At 40.6% G+C, this 25,744-nt stretch overlaps 1 protein-coding gene across 7 annotated transcripts in view; it reads left to right on the plus strand.

The window, feature by feature from the left end:
• Window positions 1–25,744, plus strand: part of ST3GAL3 (ST3 beta-galactoside alpha-2,3-sialyltransferase 3) — a 516,482-nt gene that overhangs the window by 488,367 nt on the left and 2,371 nt on the right. For all 7 annotated transcript variants that reach the window (XM_068239478.1, XM_068239477.1, XM_068239482.1 and 4 more), the window contains 2 exons: window positions 12,147–12,293; window positions 24,845–24,991. In XM_068239478.1, coding sequence (XP_068095579.1) covers window positions 12,147–12,293; window positions 24,845–24,991 — 294 coding nt within the window. The remainder of the gene's footprint in view (window positions 1–12,146; window positions 12,294–24,844; window positions 24,992–25,744) is intronic.

The raw sequence follows: 25,744 nt of genomic DNA on the forward strand, positions 1-25,744 counted from the left end.
GAAATGTGCCTTTTTTTTACTGTTGATATTGGCCAATAGCAAAGAAGTGGGAAGGGTTTTGTTGCAAATAAACAATCTATATATCAATGTTGATGAATAGGAAGGAAGTGGGCGTGGTTATGGCTTTAAAAAAAACCAGTAGTTTAATCATTTAAGGACATGTGGAATGTAGTGGGGAGGATTTTGGGAGTGGATTATGGCCAATAGGAAGGAAGTGGGAGTGATTATGCTGTAAAAAAAACAATTGTTATTCTCATTCTCATGCCTCGTGTTGTACAGCTCTGGGCGCTCCCTGACCGCCATATTCAGGTTCTCCGTGTTTATGTACTTTTTGCTGGGCATGATGGCAGCGCTGTCTCTCCCACCTTGTCACGCTCGTCTCTCCCAGCTTGTCAAAAGGAAGCTGTCAGAGAGGACGTTGAGGGGAGGAGAAGCAAGTTCAGGCAATCTGTTTTGTTTGCAAAATAGCCTGTGTAGAGGGAGATACATTTTTGTATTCACTGTGTACCCGAGGTCCGTGAAGTCCCAGCAAATCCTGACTCTCCGTTCAGTTTTTCAAGCCAGATCCCACGGATCCGTTTTTTGAAGTGTGTAAAGATGGACGCTATTTTTAACATTGGTATCCGTGTCTCCGGTTTTGGTCCGGGCCAAAAAACAAAGCCACGGATACGTTTTTAAAACAAATGTGAACCGACCTTCATTGCCAATACCTGTAACAATATCAGTGTTGTTTATATATGATTTATAATTTTCTAAAACTTTAAATTTGTTCTATTTAATTACCTATATCAAGCTCAAGTATCTCCTCCATCAGAAGTAAACCCCTTAATAGGCTATTGGGATTAAGTCAGACCTGGTGGAATTAATTACCATTAACTAGTAGAACATCCAGCAGCCATTGCCGTATGCAGCTCAGAGAGCTTCCTCTGACTTCTCTCTCATCTTGTGTCACTCCGACTTCTCTGCTGTCTTTTTTTTATAAATTGGCCCCAAGACATTCCATCAAACAACATATTAGCCAGCTGAATCTTCTAAACTGTCAGTTTATTAGAAGCTGCCTTTTTAGAGGGTGGGGACGTGCCTGTACACCGGAGATGCAGAAGCCCAGTGATGTCTAATGACCCCTATGTGCAGATTCTTTCATAGCTGGCTGCTATGTTTACAGTTCTTTTGACACCCATTTACTTCTCACATCTACAACTCACGCCTATCACGTTTCAGCTATAAATCATAGTGGTTCTGGTTCCCTATAATGTAACTGCATACTCTGTCAGCTATAAAATGTAAAAACAGCAAAATGATGCAAAAGAAAGCAGTTTTGTGCCAGTACATACCGGTAGTAATTACAAAACTAGATACCCTTGCACTGCAGCATATTATTATTATTTACTTAAATAGCACCAGCATCTTCTAGCGTTGTACATAGTACAAAACAAATAATGGGAAACCTAGATGCACGAGAGGTACAAAACTATGTACAATCAGGACATCCAGCAATACAAATATAGACAATGTAGATGAGTGGTTTGAGACATCATCAATACTGGTGCATGTTCATATGATAAATTATCTCAGAATAAGAAACACTAGGAGGCAGTCTCTGCCCTTGCGCACTTACAATCTAGTGTATCAGAAGAGCAACAGCAGCTACATCCCACCTAAGGATCGTCTTAAAGTGTATTGGCAGTTTTCAAGCCTTGCATTTGTTTTCCGCTACCCCACACATCAAATAAATTGAGCCTGTGATGTAAAAAAGTACATAAACTCAACTTAAAGAGACTCTGAAGTCTCGTTTTTTAACCTGCTTTTCTCATAAAATCCTCTTCAGCATGATTGGCCCCACTTGAATCTCTGCATCCCCATGGCAGATGGGTTATTTATTAGTGAAAACAACCTGCAAAGTTCCACGACTTTGCAGATCGTGCTGCCCTGGAGAGGCAGTGTTTTGAGCTGTAGCTCTGCCTCTCCACAATCAATCTCCGCGGATCTCTGCCTCCTCCCCGCCCCTCACAGTGAAAGAAGACTGAGAGGGGGTGGTTGAGACGGCAATCCGCAGGGATTGACTGCGGAGGAGGGAGAGCTAGAGCGTAAAGCTCTGCCTCTTCGAGGAAGTAAAGCCCTGCAGCTTTGCAGGGCTATTTCACTGTAATAAATCTTCCATCTACCGCGGGGATGCTGCAATGGGGCAATCATGCTAAAGAGGATTTTATGAGAAAACCAAGTAAAAAAGAGACTTCAAGGTCTCTTTAACTGCATCTGGAAGTGTCCTAAGCTTCCTCCTCTTTATTCTCATTGTTTTCTGCTTACACAGTTCTATTCACTGAGGTAATGGTACATAAACGAACACTTGAGGATTTATCATGCACTGATAATAAAGTGTACAGTGAATTGTTTAGGCCAGTCACATTACAGGTAGTCCCCGGTTGATAAACAAGACAGGAACTGTAGGTCCATTCTTAACCTGAATCTGACCATAAGTTGAAACACTGTGCCATCTCTGTTCCCTTTACCTCCTTTAGATCCCCCTGTGCCACCTCTGTCCCACTTTCCCCCACTGTGTCACCTCTGTCCCCCGTGCCCTAGAGCAAAATGTCATTTTACCAGTTTAAAAAATATTTTTCTTTGAATTTTTAAAATCAATTTTCTCAAAAACTGTTTCCCAGGGTGTCACATTTTCGTGTCGTTCGTATCAGCTCGTAATTCTTAAATCGACTACCTTTATACAGTTTTGCTACAGACGGTAAGAAACCCCAAAAAAATTAATCTGCTGAAAATCTATTGAATAAGGAGGTGCTGTTGATCACTGTTAAATCACACTTTCAATAGAACCTTTATCGTAAAAAGGCTATTCTGTGGGACATTGAGCCACCAGGAACGGGGTCTTTGGGCAGGAGTAGAACAAGAGGTAGGTTTGTACTACTATAAGAGAGAAATATGAGACCTCTGCTGAGATATGATCGAACATAGAGTGGATCATTGTGGCAAGGTGGTAAACAATTGATGTCAGGTAGATTTTTTTTTTTTATTCATTTTGGAACAAAACTAGACAAAGTAATGCAGATCAGGCAGAAGAGATGACACTCGTACAACAGTACTGAGCATCAAATATCACTTTCTAATACTAATAGGTGATTGGATTTCCGTGTGGCCTCATGGAAAGTAATACTGTCATGTTTTAGTGACTGAAAATACTTATTAAACCATGACCTTTTTAAGGTATGACTGTCTACGCCAAAAGGGAAGGCAGATATGAGCACCATCCCATAGCATTGTTAAGAAAGCTACTTCAAAGGTCTACAATAAATTGCCAGAACACAAATGCTCAAAAAGAACTTAAAAGGTCTGCTGGGTGTGAGGTGACCCTCAGTGTTAAGTTAAGAAAACAAAGTCATGGCTCAGGCCATAATCGCAAACTATTAATCTATAGTATAACAGATCAACCCTTATTTTTCTTATATTGTGTGCTCCCTGAAAACCGTTTAAGACACTTGTGTCAGCTGCGAGAAAGTTAAGAACCCTGAAGCCATATACCTACTTCGCGATTTTTCATGTGATTTTTTACCTGCGACGGTTGATTTTTTTGGGCTTGACAAGAGATCGTTTCCACGATTTGGGTATGTGTGCATGAACAAACAATGTTTTGCGACACACGGCGATTATGACTATCATGGCAGATCAGATCTTTAAAAACCTAGACGACTCCTGTGCAAAGTGTCGTGATAGTTTGAACTCTCGTTCACGCCTGCCATGTCACGGTGCGTGTTCCTACTGCTTCTTTAAGCAGCCAATCGTTGCATACAAATCGCATGCTGCTCACTTGAACACCCACTTCACCACCATCTAAGTACTGATCGGTCCTGCACAACACACTCTGGGGTCTGTACAGGACCAATTAATATTTACATTTCCTATCATATAAAACTGAGAACTCACTATTTTAAATGCTCAGTAGAACACTTCACCTCCTGATCAATTACCAATCAAATAATTTTGACTGGGTTATTGTTGAGTGGGAGTGAATACTGGATGATGTATACAGGCCTTTGCATGTTCACAAAAAGTATGATACATAAGAGGTTTGTTTTCAGGACCATACATGTACAGGGTTAGCTAGTGACTGATTTGAAGCAAGAGCTGTAAAGAGGCTGACCGGAGTTCAGGTTAGTTTCTGAGTTTAATCTGAGCTCTAATTGAAAAAAGAAAAAAAGAAAGCTCAGAGATTTTCTTAACAAAGGTCACTGATGACTTTCTATGCTAACCTGCAAAAGGTTATTTGGCTCTTTGCGAATCCCTCAAACATATATCTGACTCTCTCCTGATTAGGACTATTTAAAACAGGTATAATGCCCTGATGAAACGATCTTTATTGTGTGGCAATTGCGGAAATAGAAAGACTGGGAACATGTTAGCAGGGCTGTGGACTCGATACAAAAATGATCTGACTCCAGCTCCTCCATTTATGATTCCACCAACTCTGACTCTTCTAATTTACATATAACCATCTTGTTGATTGAAAGAATGTAACATAAAAGGCATTTCATTTCATGTACAATTACAGTAGCTGGAGTAAAATCACAGCTACCATTCTTTTTATTTTTTTTAATCTTGAACTATGAAATGTGATCACATTTGGTTTTTTTTTTCAGCACCTTTGCAGAAAAATAATTTGATTCCTAAAGGACTCCCGAGGCGAAAATAAACGAATGAAATAAACAATTGTATATATCCTCCTCCTAAAAATGACTTTTTAAGATATTCAACAGTTTTATTTTATATTTAAATATACTTTTAGGTGTTTACGGTTTTATTATTTTTGCTAAGTGACACATTCACTGAAGTATGCCAGAGCTAAAATCTATGAACTATTGACCCCTTTATTTCCTGTTCTCAGAAGCCATTTTCTGCTAGGAAAGTGTTTTATAGTTGTAATTTCTTATCAGTGTGGGTCACACTGTAGTCTGACCCAGTCCTGACTCAGTCAGGAACTGCCACTTCCATACCTGATGTTTAACTCTTTCAGGCTGAGAAAGAAAAAAAGGAATACAGCATAGTTATTTGTGTGCTAGGCACTGTACATACCCATGTCTATTTCATCATGTCACATGTCACCTCGGGTATCCTTGAAGTATAAGTAAAACTCTTTGAAGTTTTACTTGGATTTCCTCTTTTACTTTGCAATACACTGGTGCATCCATTGCATTCTTAGCCATATGAGAGAAGATTGATGCAGATTTGGTAAAGAATAGGGGAAAGTGGAGCACTGCTGTTGTGAGTTTATTGCAGAAAGACAGACTGTGCAGAGTTAAAAGGAAATGTGTCAGGCCAACATCTGTTTCAGGTACTTAATTCACACATTCTCACTGGAGCACTGGAGGTTACAGTGGATCCTGGAGTGAAGTGCATCTTTAGTAAGGTTATTTCTTACATATGGATTTTATATTTTGTTAGATCGTTCCAACATGAATTTATTGAGTGTCCTCCATTTTTGCAAGTTTTATTGATTAGAACATCAAATCAGCACACAGGGTATGGTTCCTGTTTATTTCCCATTGCCAAAAGTGTTTTCAATGGACTATGGAATCATTTTTGATCTGATTAACCATATTTCCAGCTGTGGCACCCCAGTAGAGGACCCTTTTACAGATGTTGCATTGCAGCTTATCCCAAAGTTAGCACCTGCCAAGCAAGCCCCCAATAATGGCAGGCAACAGCAGACTTCAAGAGAGATAATTAGGTGGCTTAAAGGAAACCTAAACTGAGAAGGAAATGAATTTTTTTTCTAAATAATACCAGTTACCCGACTCTCCTGCTGATCCTGTGTCTCCAATACTTTTAGCAACAGACCCTCAAAAAGCATGCAGATCATGCGCGCTTGTTTCTGGTGTTATTCAGCCACTATTGCAGTCCGCAGGACTGCCAGGCAGATGGTATTGTTTAAAAGGAAACATCCATATCCCTCTCAGTTAAGGTTCCCTTTAAAGAGAAACTCTGACCAATAATTGAACTTTATCCCAATCAGTAGCTGATACCCCCTTTTACATGAGAAATCTATTCCTTTTCACAAACAGACCATCAGGGGGCGCTGTATGACTGATATTGTGGTGGAACCCCTCCCACAAGAAACTGAGTACTACTCCTGGCAGTTTCCTGTCTGTGAACCTTGCTGCATTGTGGGAAATAGCTGTTTGCAGCTATTTCCAACTGCCAAAAAAGGATGCAGCAGCTACATCATCTGCCAACAGTAAAAATGTCACCATGTAATAAATGTCAGAATGTAAATTGGGGATTTAAAAGATTTTAACATGGGCAAACACTGACTAAATCATTTATACATAATTATTGTAAAAATTAAGCACTTTTTTATTACATTTTCACTGGAGTTCCTCTTTAAGGCGAAACTGTTCTTTTTGTTCAGCGAAAATGCAGTTGTCCCCAGGCCAGTAATACCTTGCATGGATTTTAGCAATCACTATAATGCATATAGTAGAGGAAAATAACTCTTACACTTAAAGAAATAGAAAAAGAAAATCACACAATCCAGCTGGAGCTGCATTGTCTTGAGGATATTGAAATGTGCAACATTTATTTATTTATTTATTGTATTTGCCATTGCCAGGCCCTGACACCTGCAGTGCATTCTAAAAGAGGATGTGGCAAATGCTTTTCCCAGTGTCCTCTATAGGAGGGATTATGCCCCCCCCCCCCCCTGATACTGTTCTCTGTAGGAGGGATTATGGTACAAGCTGACACTCGCCCTCCCTGTCCTCTATAGGAGGAGGTTATGGTAGAAGCTGACACTCATCCTCCCTGCTTCTGTTCTCTGTAGGAGGGATTATGGTACAAGCTGACACTCACCCTACGTAAGTGGAATTTGGGAATATGTATTGCGGTGGCACTACTTGAGTTGGGTGCCAGATGGTGCTGCTAGTAGTAAAATATCAGGAATTTAGTTTACCGATATTTTACCAGGCCCTACCTGCCACCCACTCTCACTTGAACCCTCCCTTTTAAGTGCCTAATCTGATTCTCCTCATTTCTGATGCCTAACTCCCCCTGTAAGTACCTAAACTGAACCACCCCTCCCCATGCCTAACCCTAATTTAATCTCTGAGTGCCTAAACCAAAGCTAGTTGTTGCTGATCGTCTACAACCGTTATTTCCTATGTAGTAGCCGATTGGACCCCCACAGCCAAATTACCTGATTCAGGAATTTGGTACCACCACCTCCGTCATGTGATCACTATTTCTTTGCAGAGAAAAAACAGGCACGTTTAGCAAATTAAAAAGCACTTCTGAATCTGTACTTTGCAGGAAGTGGGCTGCAGACTGCAAACAAGATGTGAATACCCCGCTTACAACTTACTTTAATGAGAGGCTGAAAAGGATTTAATCTTCAGCAGAAAGAGAGTTCACAGCATTAGGGACGCATCAGTGGAAGCAGCAAGTAAAACACAGACTGGTTTTATTCTTCATGGTGTTGACAGCTAACAACCAGGATAGGCATCAACAGATGACACAAGTTTTACTGAGCTGTCTGCCTGCTGCTGACCTTGGCACCTTCCCACTAACATTGGAAAGCCCATACTATTTAGTTTTGCTTGCTAGTCTTCTGCACAGTCCTAGGGCCTGATTCACAAAGCGGTGCTAACAGTTAGCACCGTGGTGAAAAGCCCTTTATCATGCCTAAACTCAGTTTAGGCATGATAAGTTTAGGTGTGATAAGTTTAGGCATGCTAAGTTTAGGTGTGATAAGTTTTTAGGCGTGATAAGTTTAAGCACCAACTGGGTTAGCACCGCAGTGCACAGCTGATCAAAAGTTTTGCGCTAGCAAAGTCTGGTGCACTTTGCATAGAGTTTAATGGCGCTGATTTGCGTGCGGGACTTTGCGCGCATAATAAACTTATCTAAACTTAGCATGCCTAAACTTATCACACCTAAACTTATCATGCATAAACTTATCATGCCTAAACTTATCATGCCTAAACTGAGTTTAGGCATGATAAAAATGGTTATCACGCCTAAAGTCTTTAACTGGGTTATCACCGCTTTGTGAATCGAGCCCCTAGAGTAAATTCACCAACTTAAGTGGACAGTGAAAGAGTAATTACCACACATCATCAATGCAGATTTCTAGCTGGAACCCCACATATGCAAAGATGTATGTGATGTGTAATACAAGACATAGCTGATAAGAACCACTCCATGTTGTGACCCTCCAGGCAGAAACACACTCTGGGTAGGGCTGTGCATGTTTTTAAAAATCACTCAAAGAAAACAAGTTTATGCTGTTTCGTGTTGCCTGGTGATTGTTGAGAAATCTGTCTCCAGGGATTAATGAAGCAGGGGTTTATTAAAACTGAACTCTATACAATAAAAAAGCCTGCTTTAATCCCATTTTCATTCATCTGTGTCGGTTGTCCTTAAAGTGAACCTGAAGAGAAAATAAATTGACTAGAGAAACAATTGTATTCATAAAACTAATCCCAAATAAGACTTTTCAGAAAATCTCATAATCTTAATTAAGTTTTAATGGTTACAAAAAGTTTGAAAATGTAAGTGTCTCACTGGCATGAATGCAATTTTTAATATTTATTCAGCCCCCATACGAAGTAATGATAACCTACTGAACTTGTGAAACAACCAGCAAGGGAAAGGGAAAAGTTCTTTTTAGGATTAGTACTATGAATACACATGATTATCTCATTATGCTACACGCCGTTATGTAATGACTGCATCCTGCTGCACATTTTTCAACTATTACATGTAAAAAGCAGTAGTGGATTATGGAACAACATTTACACCTCAGCCTGCATAGGTATTTAATTGAATTTTTTTGTTTGTTTCATGACTTTGTTTAGCTAAAGATGACTATCATAATAGAAATATGGGAATTGTCATTGCTGATCATGTTTTAAGGAAGTTTCTGGTTCTGAGAGTAATTCTAATGGTACAGATTCTTTACTTATTCACTGGCCTGGAAGAAAGCATGTAGGGCAATAAGTTCAGTGGCTGTATCTATGTTCCAGGTTTATGTTTAGCCTGAGTAGACTTAGATGAGGATTTAAAAATGCATGCAGCGTTGCTACTGAAATAGAAAATTATGGAGCAGCTAACTTCAGCCAAACTGGCACATTATCTTCAAGGCAATGGCAATCACGGCTTATAAAGGCTGCCCAACACTAGATACTCATTGGTGGTCTTACCCCAAAATCTGACAATTTTGGACAAGGGTATACCAGATCATCCATACAGTGTTGGGGAAGAAGATACTAAAGGACCCTCTGGGTGCACTATAGCATGTACTAGCAAACAGTGTATTTTAGTACAATATATTTTTACTTGTGCCAAGCAGACTAGCTGTTGAAAACAAAGTACAGTAAATGCAGAAACGTTCAGTGCCGGCTAGGTTGACGCCTCTTATTTCAGAAAATGAGGAAAACGAGAGCACTGCTTGATGGCATTACATTTGGGGGAATCCTGGCTCCACTTATCCATAACTACTTTTCTATATAGTGATATGAAAGATGTTGAAATGTTAACGTTTTCTAAGCTGATGGAGTACTGTTCCTTGTTGTACCCCGTTTTCCTTCTTCCTTTTTTCTCCTCCTTCCCTCACACTATGTTTTTCCTTGTCCTCCCCTGCATCTCTTTTGGGTTTTTTTTTTTTTTTAAACTAGAGTATTATTCAAGAAAAAAGTATACAATGATCCATATACTAACATATATACTCTATATTAAAGATCATTGAAACAAACATGCACCCAGTGAAGGAATGACCATAGTGCTGTGTTGCAGATCACCATCCAGTGCTGTCCTGGCAGTATGGGCTCAGCACATTCCATAGCTTGCAGGGGGTGCTGATCATGCCGTAAGAATGCATGGTATGTGCCCCCATTTGAAGGCCCTTTTACATGGCACTAAAAAAACAATATGAAAAATTGCTCAAAAATCAAACTGATGAGGAACTGGTGAATAGTGTGTTTTCTTTTCCTATCTGAGCCTACAGAGAAGATAAGTAAATGGACAATGTCACATAACATCGTGTAGCTTTATCTCCCATGTGTTACTCACACACAACCAATAAGAGATTTAAATGAAAAATAGCTCCCATTGCCTCAGCCCTAACAAATCAAATCAAAAATAGTTTTATTGGCATGACCAAGATTCACACAGGTATTGCCAAAGCAAACAAGCAAGGGGAAAAGGGGGACATGGAAGGGGGTGGGGTAGAGGGACAATGGATAAGCACTCTGGACATTTTTAGGTTTACAGTTCCGTTATGCTCCTCTCAGTTTGTGGCATGCTGTGACATAGTGAGCAGCGATTGTCACTGTAGATTCCTCTTCTTCCAGTAAGATATATGTTTTTCTCTCATCTTCTAATGTGAGAAAGTCTGGGAACAGTACCATCAATTTCTTAAAGTAGGTGTCCCTGGTTGCAGTATATTTGGGGCAGTGCAGCAGGAAGTGGCTTTCCAGCTCAACTCTCAGGGATAACCATGGCCAGGTGTTTGTAACTCTTTCCTTATTGTTAGTTGTGGTGTTTCCAGCCATTCCTTACTGAAGGACTTGTTAGGAGTGCCCGGTTAGCTCTACCAAGAACCAGTCTGCTGCAAGTATTTGGCGACTAATGTCCTAAGCAGCTGATACAGGATTGCTAATCCCTGGGTGCAGACAAGATCAGTTTGCTAAAGAAGACTCTGCGCTACAAAGTAGACATATTGTTTACTCTACATGGGACAGTGCCCTGATATTTGCAGATTACAATATATCTCATCTTTTATGAATATGACTTAGCAACTTCTGTTTCTTATTCCAGCCTGTGTCACCACAGACAACAGGAAGTGAAATCTCGCTATTATGGACATATACAGTGGCGTAGCTAAGGAGCTGTGGGCCCCGGTGCAAGTTTTACATGGGGCCCCCCAAGCACTCTATACATAACAATTGATATGGCGCACCAAAACCTGCTAAGGACAACCACAGTGTCAGAGTTGCAAGAAGGGGATGGGGAACAGTTTGTTAAGGATTACTACTATTCAAAGCATCTATAGAAGTGATTATTACCAGCACAGGACCAACAGAGAGCTAATACTGTGATAGAGGGTGGACCCTTCGGGGCCCCTCTGGCCCAAGGGCCCCGATGCGGTCGCTACCTCTGCACCCCCTATTGCCACGCCCCTGGACATATATAATTAGAACTTTTTCTGTATATAAGAGAAAAAAATTAACTGAAGTTCCACTAAGAGGGAATTAAAAATGCCAGTAATTAGTGAAACTGCTTTTAGTTTATGAATACACGAGAGAATTACTGAGGCTGCAATCTGTAGTCCGAAAAAGCAAGTTGTCTGCATTGTCTGTCTGAGCTAATCTGTGTACTTGTTTCAGATGATTTGGAAAGAATTATGGTCAGAGGATTATTCTGACATTCAGGCTAGGGTCACACTTGCCAAAAATCGGGCATTTTCTGCAATGCAAAAACCACCTGTGAAAACACCCATAATGCTTTCCGATGCACAATCAGAGTGCACTGGGAGCATTGTGCAGTTGTCTGCAGTGGGGGGGAAAAGCCAACACTGTTGCTTTTCATCGCACACGCGTGCAGTTCCCCTTTGCCATCAGTCAGCTGTACTCAGCTGGCTGCCAGCCAAGAATGCTGAATCGGCCCTTAAGTGTGACCCTACCCTCATGAAACAGGCATGTTTCAGAAGGACATACTGCAGAACATACTGCAGCTATATTTTAAAGTTTATATCTAAGCAACATAAAAAGCTAGAACTCCATATTCTTCACCACCTCCCAGTAAAATGTTCAATAAGTAAAAATAAAAACAAAATCCCCATGACTACATAATACTTGCGCGCTGCTAATTACAATACTACTGCCACCATCTTTACCACAGGGACTTGAACTTTCTGCATTACATTTTCATGTAATTATGAATAGTGTACAAAATGTTTAACAGTTGGATTTGTACAGCTGCATGCAATCCTGCTACCTGTTGAGCTTTTCTTTATTTAATGCCTTTAATGCTGCAACGTGAAACTGCAATGGTGTATGAAGATGTTCTACATACTACTTTTATTTAACAAAAGTGTAGTTCAGTCATTGATGGACACTAATGCTCCCTTTCTATGTCTCTCTCAGAGCGCTTCAGATGGTTTCTGGAAATCCGTTGCGACTCGAGTACCACGTGAGCCACATGAGATTCGGATCCTGAACCCTTTCTTTATACAGGAAGCCGCATTCAGTTTTATCGGACTGCCTTTCAACAATGGATTGATGGGGAGAGGGGTAAGTGGCTACAGGACTCGTTTAGCCAATGTTGCTAGGAACTGAGATCTAAACTATTTACCTTTAGCCATGTATAAAGGATCAGGTCACCAAGACCAAGCAGTTCACACCATAGTGAATCAATGCCCAGCTAACCCCAACATTAAACAAAGCAAATTCTGTCAAGAATCAGGCTGACAACAATGAGTGGAAATCCCCATCTATCTGCCCTCGGGCTCTGTCACATATAATTCAGATTTACTTTATGGAATGAATTATATCCCCGTTATCCAATCAAATGCCTCAGTTTGATAAGATCCAGACCCCTTGGTCTGAGTGGTAACTGTTTATTTTGCCTTTTTCTGCATGTTTTGCCAATACTCACATGGTATGTTAAAATAATAATAATAATCTGAACATTTGTATAGCGCTTTTCTCCTGTCGGACTCAAAGCGCTCAAGAGCTGCAGCCACTGGGACGCGCTCAAGAGGCCACCCTGCAGTGTTAGGGAGTCTTGCCTTGAACTCCTTACTGAATAGGTACTGAACCTAGCCAGGATTCGAACCCTGGTCTCCCATGTCAAAGGCAGAGCCCTTAACCAGTACACTATGTTATTTCGTTTGTGTGGATGTATCTTCTGTCAATTTGACTCTCGTGGACATTATACTATCTCGGTATGTCTTTATTGATCTGTAGGCGAAACTGGTCCATTTTCAAGCAGCATACATTTGCATACAAAGTTTGCATAATCCTGCATGTTATTGAACATCCCTAATGATCACATTTGTAGTGCAGTGAAGCATGTTTGGCCAGTGAATAAGGAATTTTGTCCTGCACTTTGCTTCTATGTATGATTTATTCACTTGTTGTCAACCCAATTCTTTTTTTTTCTTTCATCAAATAACTTTTATTGATAATAAAAACAAGTTTGGTTACATTCAATCAAATTAAACCTTGGTGGGACTTGACTGGGCCACTTTCAAGCTGCATGCATTTGCATAACAAAATTGACATCATGCAAGAAATATGTGTACCTCATTGAGAGTAGACTACATTTTCCTGCATAGAATCCCTGTATTACATTAGAAACAATGGGCCATATGCAATTCACTTTTTCACCTGACTTTTCTCCTAGGTGATAATTTTTCATCTTCAATTTAAAATAGCTTTCCAGTACTTTTCAACTAAAAAAGTACCAAAAAGTAGGTGAAAAAGTACTACCAATATTATTTTGAACATTTTCTTGCTTGCTGGTGGCTTAAAAGGCATTTTATTGACAAATTTAAAATTATCACCTAGGAGAAAACTCAGGTGATAAAGTGAAATTGCATATGGGCCAATGGGCCATATGCAATTCTCTTTTTCACCTGAGTTTTCACCTAGGAGATAATTTTTCATCTTTGATTTTAAATAACTTTCCAGTACTTTTCAACTAAAAAAGTACCAAAAGGTTGGTGAAAAAGTACTATCAAAATTATTGTAATCATTTTCTTACCTTCTGGGGGCTTAAAAGGCATTTTATTTAAAAGTTAAAAAATATCACCTAGGAGAAAACACAGGTGAAAAAGTGAATTGCATATGGCCCAATGTGTCTACATGAGGAAGAGAGTGGTCACAGAAATTAGGGTTTGAGCAGCAGAGATGGTCATTAAAGTGGTCTGAAAGCCAGCATTTTTACTTTGCTCTAAAAGATTCCTCACAGCTTGAAAGCTACTATCCCAGAATTTTTTTTTAGCAGAACCTCACTGAAACGGTTAACCACTTAAGCCCACAGGGTTGTTTCACCTCCCATTCATTCGCCAATAACGTTATTACTACTTATCACAATGAAATGATCTATATCTTGTTTTTTCCGCCACCATTTAGGCTTTCTTTGGAGGGCACATTTTGCTAAGAATTATTTTATTCTAAATCCATTTTAACAGGAAGATTAAGAAAGAAATGGAAAAAATTCATTATTTCTCAGTTTTTGGCCATTATAGTTTTACATTAATATATGCTACTGTAATTAAAACCCATGTATTTTATTTGCCCATTTGTCCCGGTTATTACACCATTTAAATTATGTCTCTATCACAATTCATGGCACCGATATTTTATTTGGAAATAAAGGTGCATTTTTTCAATTTGCATCCATTACTATTTACAAGCCTATAATTTAAAAAATTATATTAACATACTCTCTTGACATATTTAAAAAGTTCAGACCCTTAGGTAACTATTTATGTTGTTTGTTTTTTAATTTTTTTTTTAATTTTTTTTTATTAAACATTTTATGTGGGTAATTTTTGGTGTGGGAAGTAAACAGCTAATTTTTAAATGTAATACAATGGCCTCGATTCATAAACAATTACCGCATGCGTTATCGCCAAAGCGGTAAATTACCGCATGGTATGTTGTTGATTGTGGATTCATAAAATTTTACGCCTGTTTTTACACATGTTTTACCGCATGCGGTAATAGTGCGGTAATGAAAACATTGTTTGTGTCGGTAAACTAAATTAAGTGAATTCATGAAAAAAAGGGGGGGTAAGGAAGTGATAAATAACGTGTTATCGCCAACAAAGACCTGGCGAGTTTATTCTACTCAGTAGCATTTTAGGTGACAAATGGAGCCCTTTCAACTTAATGGAATTTTTAAGGCTACAGAGGAGGAAGGGTGGTTGTAATATCACACAGGGTTTTAGAAATCACACAATCACAGCGTTAGATAATTTATAAGAATAATTTATATTTAAATATATATATATATATATATATATATATGTGTGTTTATATATATATTATAATAATAAAATAACATATATATATATATATATATATATATATATATATATATATTAATAATAATAATTTATAATAAATAAGTAACGTGTGTCTAAAACTGCCCACTTTTACCCAGCATGCACCTTGTCGTTAGGAAGTCAGCGGCAAACTACCGCATTTAGCAAATTATACCGACAGTTTTACGCACCACACTGCACACTTACTGCACACTTACCGACTGCTATCGCAATCACCTCGCACTCTGAATTTATTTTATGAATTCACTGCAAAAACCCTAATTTACCGCTAGCGGTAATTTCCCGCCCTTCTCTGAACTACCGCACTCACTTTTATGAATCGAGGCCAATGTATTTATTTATTAAAAAATACATGTGGGTGTAGCTTACTATTTGGCCACAAGATGGCCACAGTCAAGTCCTGGAAGCGTACGATCACGCTTCCAGGAACTAGAAAGAGGACGGGGAACTTTTTTTTTGCAGAAAGACCACGGTCTCGAATTATATTCCCATTCATTGACTGGAGGGCTAACGGCGGGCGCGCACCGCACACTGACAGCAGCACAGCCTATCTGGACAAACATATTCGTCCAAATAGGCTTAAGTGGTTAAACAAAAGCCAAGTCCTGCTATTCAGCTTCAATCCCCATCCAAACTGTAGATAACAGTATCTTTGTTTACATTCCAATCTTGTTACATGGTGTGTAAACACAGTCTAACAAGTGAAAAGGAACTCTCTGTGCTTCAGACACACACACACAGTTCAGAAAAGCTCATTAGAAGATGTTCATATATAATAAAATGCAGTTTGAATAAAATGCAATGCCAACTTTCAGGGTACGATTAACTACACTTTGGAAACTTGTAATTTGTAAACAGACAATACTACTTATGCACAAAAGCAAATATGATAACTGTATGAGTAATAAAAAGTAGGAAAACACATTTTTATTGAATGTTATGTCGGAGTTTCAGACCACTTTAACCACTTGAGGACCACAGTGCTAAACCCCCCTAAAGACCAGGCCAATTTTTACTAAAATGGCCACTGCAGCTTTAAGGCCAACCTGCAGGGCTGCACAACACAGCACACGAGTTATTCCCCCCCCCCCTTTTTCCCCACCAACAGAGCTCTCTGTTGGTGAGGTCTGATCGCCCCCCAGATGTTTTTTTTATATAAATATTTGTTTATTTTTTTAAATATTTGTAACTATTTTTTAGTTATTTTTTTTTTATCTTCCCCTCCCTCCCTCCCTCCCTCCCTCAGTCAGCCAATCATAGCGATCGGCTGCGATAGGCTTCAGCCTATCACTGCCGATCTCTCCTGTGCCCCACAGCAGGACAGCCGTGTCACACGGCTGCCCCCAGTACAGCGCTGCTGCAAATCGCAGCGCTGCACTATGTATATAGACAGCGGTTGCACCGTCTAACAGTCTCCCGAGCAGTGATTGCTGCTCAGAGACTGAAGGCGGGGCAGAGCTCCGCTCCTCAAGCAGGAGATGCGCGCGCAGCCTGTGCGCGATCTCTTGCAGTAGCTGGCCTCAGAACTTGACGCCAATTGGCGTTAGGCGGTCCCATTAGCGTGACGCGGTCGTTAGGTAGTTAAGATGCAAAACATTTTGACAGTCATGCAGGTTTCATGCAAATTGTACACAGCTTGAAATTGATTTTACTTGCTGCTGAAAAGGATTGGTCTAATTTCAAGTTGCATACATTTTGCATGAAATCTGCATGCAGGTCAAAATTGCTGAGTGTTGAGCTGGGTTCCCGGGCTTTGGCTGAGGACGGGTGGGGGCGGAGGGTAGTTTATTTAAGGAAGGGGCGGGGCCAGGGGCGTGCAGAGGAGAAAGCTCCCTCCCTCCCTTGTTTTGTTATTTTTCTATAGGTTAAAAGATTTTCTTGTAATTGCAGCCGGAGGGGTAGGGGCTCCGGAGGTTGGCACTATTTGTGGGGGATTTGCCGCGGATCTTCGGGAGTAGCGATTATGTGGGCATGCAGTTGTCCCCGAGCAGGTGACCGCAGCTGGGGACCGGTTACAAGGCTGCATGCCAGGTATATGGTCTTTTGGTGTTCAGGCGGTACTTCTGAACTCCTTGCCTCAGCTCTCTGGGATTTTTTGTGTACGGTTGATATTCTTTAATGAAATGTGTTTTTTGGTTTTAAAATAAAATGGGCTGCTTTGGCCTACATAATTCATCCAACGCCAAGTAGTCAGTGTGTTCTTTGGTTATGCTAAGGTTAATTGTGTATGGAAATGGGGAGTGGGGGGGGGGGTTGAAGAATGGGGAATAGGCTTTACTACTATCAAGAATAGGAACTGAAAAGTGGTCTGTGGTCACCACCTGCAGAATCATTCCTTTATTGTGGACGTCTTGCTAATTGCCTAGAATTTTCACCTGTTGTCTATTGCATTTGTACAACAGCATGTGAAATTGATTGTCAATCAGTATTGCTACCTAAGTGGACAGTTTGATTTCACAGAAGTGTGATTGACTTGGAGTTACATTGTGTTGTTTAAGTGTTCCCTTTATTTATTTTTTTGAGCAGTGTACAATATTCTGACTCTCAACCAGAAGAGCTTACACTAAAATGTCCTGGCTACAGTCACCCACTCTGTGGAATATGTATTGGGTGGAAAGTAATGTTTCTAGCTTGTGGGGGGAAATCTACGAAAACGTGTATTATACTGTATAATTTCCATGCTGACATAAATTCTACATTTCTCCACATTATAGTGAATCAATTACATGATCTCTGTATATTCCACACAAACTCAGTTCACAGTAGATCAGATCTAATGCTTCATTGTGCTACAAATCTGCCTGTATGAACTGCAGCCATACAAAACTTTTTTTTCCCCTTTTCCAGTTTTGGGTTGAGATTTCTGTTTTCTGCTACACTTCACTTCTGGGGACTATGTGATAAGATGTTTAATTTGTCCATGCTGGACTTGTGTAATGTACTGATCCCACGTGCGATTTGCAGTCACTACTGCTCTACATCCTCCAAATCAAAATTGTCTAGTTGTCAGGAAGACAGATCTCTGGGCATTAACTGCCCCTATTCCACATTGATTTCCCACAATGCAACTTCTCTATCTTTACCTGAGGCTGACACAGTAGCCCAGGATATCAATAGGCATTCTACCTTTAGGGTCTCAATTACTGAACTCAATAATGTGAATGCATAATCGTTTCAAATTGTTTATGTTTTCCTGCAGGTAGAATTGCTTGCATCTCTCACCTGTACAGAAAATCACTATTACTTTAAATAACAATTCTGTACAGCTCTAACAGAGCTTGTAGACTGATTAAGCATTGAATGTTTATTTTTATTTATTTTTTTAAACAAGATTTTTATTTTTCAACTCCACAGTGTACAGGGGAAAACTGTTGTACAAACTGAACAGTGGCTGGATAGTGTAAGGGCTCTGCCTCTGACACAGGAGACCTGGGTTTGAATCTCGGCTCTGCCTGTTTAGTAAGCCAGCACCTATTCAGTAGGAGACCTTGGGCAAGACTCCCTAACACTGCTGCTGCCTATAGAGCGCGTCCTAGTGGCTGCAGCTCTGGCGCTTTGAGTTCACCAGGAGAAAAGCGCAATATAAATGTTCTGTGTTTGTTGTTTGTATATCATAACAGATATGCATTGCAATTCACATTTTTCATAGTAAACAAGTACGTGTTCAGATCGAGATAAGGTAAAGATATGCAATCCCCATATCCCCCCCCACCACCACCACCACCCCCCTCCCATCTGTCATCTCTGGGCGGATATCAAGATATGCTATTGCTTAACCTTTTCTGGACCGCCTGCATTAGATTCTACGCCGCACTTGTGGCTGTTCTAGCATGATGCGGCATAGAATTTACACCGGCCCGCCGTTTCCGCTCTTGACGCGATCGTGCGCACCCGGAGGGGAAGATTTAGCTGTCATATAACAGCTGACATCTCCCCTCAGTGATGAGCAGCCATTGCGTATGGCTGCTGATCACGTGATCACTACGATCGCCGGCGGATCGTAGTGATCACTTTGAGAGTGGCGGCAGCAGGGGGGGGGGAGAAGAGGATCCACTCACCTCCCTGCCGTTCCAGCCACGATCGGGTTGGCCGCAATAGCAGCATAGGGGGCGATATACAGGCTGGGAACGCGAACAATCACTCGCGTTCCCATGCCTGTCGGCCGGTGACGGCGAAACTGGAAGTCGTCGCCGGCGGGTCCAGAAGCATCGGACCGGAGCTGCGAGGGCACCGATCGGCTGCAGGGGGCTGAGGGAAGCCCCAGGTGAGTTAATCTCATTTTTTTTTTCTAGGCTTTAGGTTCACTTTAAGCATTGAGCCACAGCTAGCTGAACTCTCCAGAGCCAGTGCATAGTTCATCATTTCTACTGTAAGTTACTGGTACATTCCTAAAAAGTTACATAAAAGTAGAAAGAAATGTGATTTGACTGCATTACCATGTTCAGAAGGCTAGCAAAAAATATTAGACCTTCTAGGTGCAATACACTATATTTATATATCAGTTTTGGTCTTTATCAACTAATAATTTCACTGAGATAAAGAATATGCTGGTTTTCAGATAGTGAAACCTTGCCCAATAAAAGCATTGCATTACAAAGATTTTGTCATAAATGTTGTTTTTTGCTGGGTATCGTAATACACCATCACACCTACAGCATGCTGTTTAGACCATCTGATTAGGCTATGGGTAACAAGAGGCTTCACAATAACACTAAGGCCCATATGCAATTCCCTTTTTCACCTGAGTTTTCTCCAAGGAGATAATTTTTCATCTTCGATTTAAAATAACTTTCCAGCACTGTTCAACTAAAAAAGTACCTAAAAGTTGATGAAAAAGTACAATCAAAATTATTTTGAGTATTTTCTTGCTTTCTGGTGGCTTAAAAGGCAAGTTTAAATTATCACCTAGGAGAAAATTCAGGTGAAAAAGTGAATTGCATATGGGCCTAAGTGCCTTATTACTCAAACCCCAACTGAATTGACTTAAAGAGAACCCGAGGTGGGATTTAATTCTGTTACTGGGGCACAGAGGCTGGTTGTGCACACTAAGACCAGCCTCCATTGCCCCATGGTGTGCCTCCATGTCCCCCCTGCGCGCCGCTATACCCCCGCAGAGCTGGCGATACGCAGCGCGTCGCCAGCACAATGTTTACCTAAGCGCTGTCAGTCAGCGCCGCTCCCCCGCCTCCTCAGCATCGGCGCTACCCGCCCGTTTCCCTTCCCTCCCACTGATAGGATGGGGGACATGGAGGCACACCATGGGGCAACGGAGGCTGGTCTTAGTGTGCACAACCAGCCTCTGTGCCCCAGTAACATAATTAAATCCCACCTCGGGTTCTCTTTAATGCTCAAGCAATCCAAACCTCCAACTGTCCCAAAGACAAGATGGACTCCATAAGTTTTTTTCACTTTAAATCTTTATTTTGAATTGTTGCTTATGTTTGTTTCTTTAAATAAGCTACATCAATGTAGAATATGTTTCCTGTCTTTGCAGTAGGAGAACATAGGCGCCAGCAGAATAAAAGTGCATAAAAACTTTAAAATTTGCTTGGAGGAAGTGGTGGACTTACCTCCATAAAGCAGAAATGAAAGACTGTCTGAATAGTAGCAATCACATTTATTATATAGTACCCCAAAAGTGCTTGTGCTATGTTTCCTGTCTTGACTTGGCAGTGCATAACACAGACATGTTTAAATGTCATAATCACAGGAGTTGAAGTTATTGCCAATAGTGAACATTTCCTTTAACCCCCTTGCCGTTACAATTCTGGCGGCAAGGGGGCAGCGCAGCACTTTTTTTAAAAAAAAAAATTTTTAAATCATGTAGCGAGCCCAGGGCTCGCTACATGATAGCCGCTGACAAGCGGCATCCCCCTATCCACTCTGATCGCCTTCAGAGCGGGATTTCCTGCTGGGCTTCCCTGGTCACCATGGCGACCGGGCGGGATGACGTCACCGACGTCATGGACGTCAGAGGGAATCCCGATCCACCCCTCAGCACTGCCTGGGACTGATTGGCCAGGCTGAGCAAGGGGTCTGGAGGGGGCGGCGCGGCGGGTAGCAACTGCGGTGATCGGAAACTGCATGCAGCTAGAAAAGTGCTAGCTGCGTGCAGTAAAAAAAAATGTTTGAAAATCGCCTCAGCGGGGACTGAGAAATCCTCCTACGCAGGTTACCCTGAGCTGAACTCGGGATATCCGGCAAAGAGGTTAAAGCACATGGTAGCATCTACCAAGTATGTGAATGTGAAGGTACCAACTGTTTAGTTGACCAGTCCCTGTGAAGGTAACCTTCAGTCTGCTATGGCTAAGGCTGAGGCTAGGTTTCCATTTGTGCGAAAACGGGCCGATTCCCTGACAACAAATTCGGATGGAATTTGGCAGCCTATAGAACCCTATGAAGAGCATCCGAATTCGTGGCCAGGGAAAAATCTGAGGCCCTGCAGCATAAATTCACGCGTCATTGTCCAAATCCCATAGCCGTGCATAGCGCGACTAGAGGTATTCGGCTGCGAGACAGGTCACAGCTGTTCCGGCATAGCGTCTCGCAAGACCCATGCCACGCACAAGTGGAAACGAGCCCTTAGCCTGTTGTCCAATGATGAATGAGGACAACTGTGTTTTGTCGCACTAGGGTGCCATATTTGTTTTTCATCAAACAATGAAGTTACCTGTCAGGGGTGCAGATAATGCATACATAACGTTTGCTGCCTTCCTCACTTGCAACAATCATTGTACTGACCTTGGAAACATGTTAATGGAATTTCCACGCACTACATTTTGGCGTGACCAGTGGGAAAATCAAATATTGAAAGACCATGTTTGCTGGAATCAGTGCTAATGGCAGGCTCACCCATTAATGAACAGAAGTTATTAAACAGTAGCAGTAATAACTTGTTAAACTCAAACAAGAAAGTAGCTACAGAACCATAACAGGCTGCAAGTCCTCTTAGGGATAATTATCTCATTCAGTTTATATTATTAATCATTGCAGAAGAATTCCTTATTGCCTACAGTAAGAGGTGCTAAGCAAGCTGATGTAAGCTCCAAATCAGCCAGCAGAGCGATTAATCATCTATATAACACAGCGCAGAAATACTGATAATTTTTAGACAGATAGCTTTCTTCCTACCTCATTCACTTATCCCAGCAAGCCAGGCAGCACATGACTAATCTCACTGAATACCTCCCCTAGACATTAGATCACAATCACAGCAGCACACCAGAGATATACTTAAGAATGATCTGTCGCTTCACACTCTGAAATAACCTTCATTACTCACCATAAAGCAGATGAGCTACTAAGAGTGTGCGTGACTTCAAAGAGCAGAAATAAATGTTTACATGCCATCCTCCCGGATGATCAGTAAATGCTGTTATTTATGTAAATTGACTTGCATCTATCATAAAAACTTCAACAATGGCAGCCATCTGCTGCATTTGATTGGTCGCATTTCCAAGTTGCATACAATGTGCATCAACTCTGAATTATTTAATGTCACCATGGACATATTGCTCTCTGTGCAATGCCTTAGAACTGCCATCACCACACAAAGGGCTGTATGTTGTAAACTGCAGTAAGCAGAATTACTTGCGCAAAGTCTTACCGCGTGATGAGTAGAGTGTAATGCTTTGCATGTAATGTAGTGCATTCTGCTCTACTCATCACGCGGTAAGACTTTACGCGCATAATTCGCAGTTTACTACATACACTCCTTTGTGTGATGCTGTCAGCCCGCTTGGCTAGCAAATACCAAGCCAAAATTCACCACTTTCAGCCTCCCATGGGAAAGGGACCTTGGATTCGGTGTTGAGTTCTCATTTTGATGTTTGCAGCTAAGGAAATTACAAGTACTGCATTTTTATAATTCAAAATATTTAGTTGCACCACTCTGACACATACAAAGATAAATAAACACTCCTTCAAGCCTATGAGCATTTCAGTGCATGCTTTTCATAGTTATTTTTTTTTTTTTTTGGTTGAAAAAAGACATACGTCCATCGAGTTCAACCAGTACAGTTTTCACCCTTCTCTTTTCATAACTAGGGTTATACAGGTGGCAGCCATGACTTCTGAGCTTAGTAAGAGGTTTTAGATCATGGGTGTGTTTGTCATCAGCTACCCTCCCTCACAGGGGCGTGGTCTATGTGAATTCTCACACAAGCGGAGATCACCTCCCCTGTGACATCATCAGTAGCAGCCTGTGTTTTTTTTTTATCTCCTCCACCAGTCTGCCGGATTCTGCCCCGGCAATATGAAAGGAAGGGAGGAGTTCCTCCACTAAATGTAAAATATTTTATATTTGTCATCATGCAGCTGAAAAAACGCTGCTATTTATTATTATAATTTAGAAAATATATTTTATTTCTGAAATCTTGTATTTTTTATTTGGGTCCAATTTAACCCAGCTGACTAAAGGCAGTAACAACATGCTCAAAGATAGCCTGTTAAAGATCAAGCTCTCAAAACCTGTAGTATGCTTGATTTCACAACTATCATACCTTGAGGCTAGGTTCACAATGGTCAGTTGTATAACTCATGTGTTATAATGAATGTGAACTGTAATGAAGACTGGACATAGACTTTAAAGTACCACTATCGCGAAAAAGTGTAACATTTAAAATAAATCTAAACACATACAAATAAGAAGTACATTTCTTGCAGAGTTAAATGCACCATAAATTGAGTTTTTCCTATGTTGCTGCCACTTACAGTATGTACTAGAAATATGATATTACCGACAGGTTTTGGGCTCGTCCATCTCTCCATAGGGGATTCTCAGCATGGCCTTGATTATGTATTAAGACACTACCTTAAAAGGGGTTATACAAAGATGCTGCCCGGCCTCCCTGCCCTCTGCACACTTTTTTGGCAGTTGGATGGAACAACTGCCATTTACTAAGTACTTTTGAAAATAAAGAAAACCCTGAGAATCCCCCATGAGGCGATGAGCTGGTCTAGATCCTGTCAGTTCTGTCAGATTTCTACTACCTACTGTAAGTGGCAGCAACAAAGGAGAAAAGTAGTTTATGGCTCATTTTACTCCAGGAAAAATGTATTTCTAATTTGTATATGTTTACTTGTACTTTAAATTTTATGATTTTCGTGATAGTGGTACTTTAATGCCAAGCCTGCATGCAACGAGTTAGAGTAACGCAATCCGTTACTGTGAACAGGCCCATAGAATTGTATGGGCAGTGAGCTGACATGCAGAATTTTTCTGAAATGCAACTGACCACTGTGAACAGGGCCTGAGATATTCCATTAGATGCAGATATTCTGAAATATTCTGGGCTTGCATGCAACCTGCAACCGAGCTAAACAAAGCAGTTGCTGAGCTTTCCCGGCCTTGTTTCAAGCTGCATGCTACTTGCATGAAAATCCAGATATTTGAATTGTGATGATTATCTCTAGCAATAGTCAATGAATGAGATGCTAATAGTTGTTAATTTTATGCAATTGTAGGCAGCTTGGAATTGGACCAATTAAAAATCAACTACTGCATTTGACTGGTCTAGTTCCAATTTGCATAAAATTAACTAAATGTGCATTAACTAATTAGTATCTCTTTGACCATTGTACAGAGACTTGGTTCTGGCAACTCCTTCCAACTTCCTTCCCAACTAACTATCGTAAAATAATCTCTTGTGAGAACTCTTTTCATAACTATCTATTGATTGAGAAATATAGTGTCCACAAATACATGGTGCAGTGTAGTGAACTATTGATAATTTATGTGGGTACTTAAGTGGTCATATTTCTTTACAGAACATCCCAACACTGGGCAGTGTGGCTATAACAATGGCACTACACAACTGTGATGAGGTAGCAGTGGCTGGATTTGGGTACGACATGAACCTTCCGAATGCTCCTTTGCATTACTACGAGACCATCAAGATGGCAGCGATTAAGGAGGTAATGGTTATTATTTCCTTACCTGCATGTAAATAAGCAATGATGTGAAGTCAGCTAGCACTCCTCTCGGACACATTTTGTGAAAAATCTTATATAAGTCCAATGTTTCAGGGCCTCAAAGGACCTCTTTCTCAAGGATGCAGCAAACTGATAACCAGGATTCCCTGGCAGGTGCTCTGGAGCTCGCAGGTATGATCAGCTCCTTGCCCACACAACACATTTTTAAGTGCTGGAGCCCTTTCCCCTGTCCATAGTTATCTGTATACGGCACCCTTGCTAAATGGGTCCTTTGAGGTCCCAAAACATTGGAATTAGTTATGAAACTGAAGACTGTTGAACTAGTAACAAAATACAAAAAGATGAAATATCTGTAAAATCTTTAAAATGGATATATTGACTTTCTGTCCAGCATGTTAACCACTTCACATTCCAAGTTTTTTCCCCCTTAAGATTCCTGACAATTTTGGCATTTCAGCTGTCACTATTGATACAGCAAGAACTTTTTTATTACTTATGCCATCAAAGTAATATACATAGTTTTTTTTTTTTCAGAACAATCTAGGCTATCTTTGGGTAATTTTTGTTTTCAAGTAATATTTCATTTTATAAGCATGTTGTAGAGAAAAAATAGGCGTAAGTGCGAAAAATACACATTTTTTCATATTTCAGCCTTCCCAAATATCACATGACAAGTGCCACAGTTATAAAACATCATAAAATATGTTAAGTGTCTTTTGGCGCACAGTTTGGGGA

The sequence above is a fragment of the Hyperolius riggenbachi genome, chromosome 6 (assembly GCF_040937935.1).
Source record: "Hyperolius riggenbachi isolate aHypRig1 chromosome 6, aHypRig1.pri, whole genome shotgun sequence".
Taxonomy (NCBI): Eukaryota; Metazoa; Chordata; class Amphibia; order Anura; family Hyperoliidae; genus Hyperolius; species Hyperolius riggenbachi.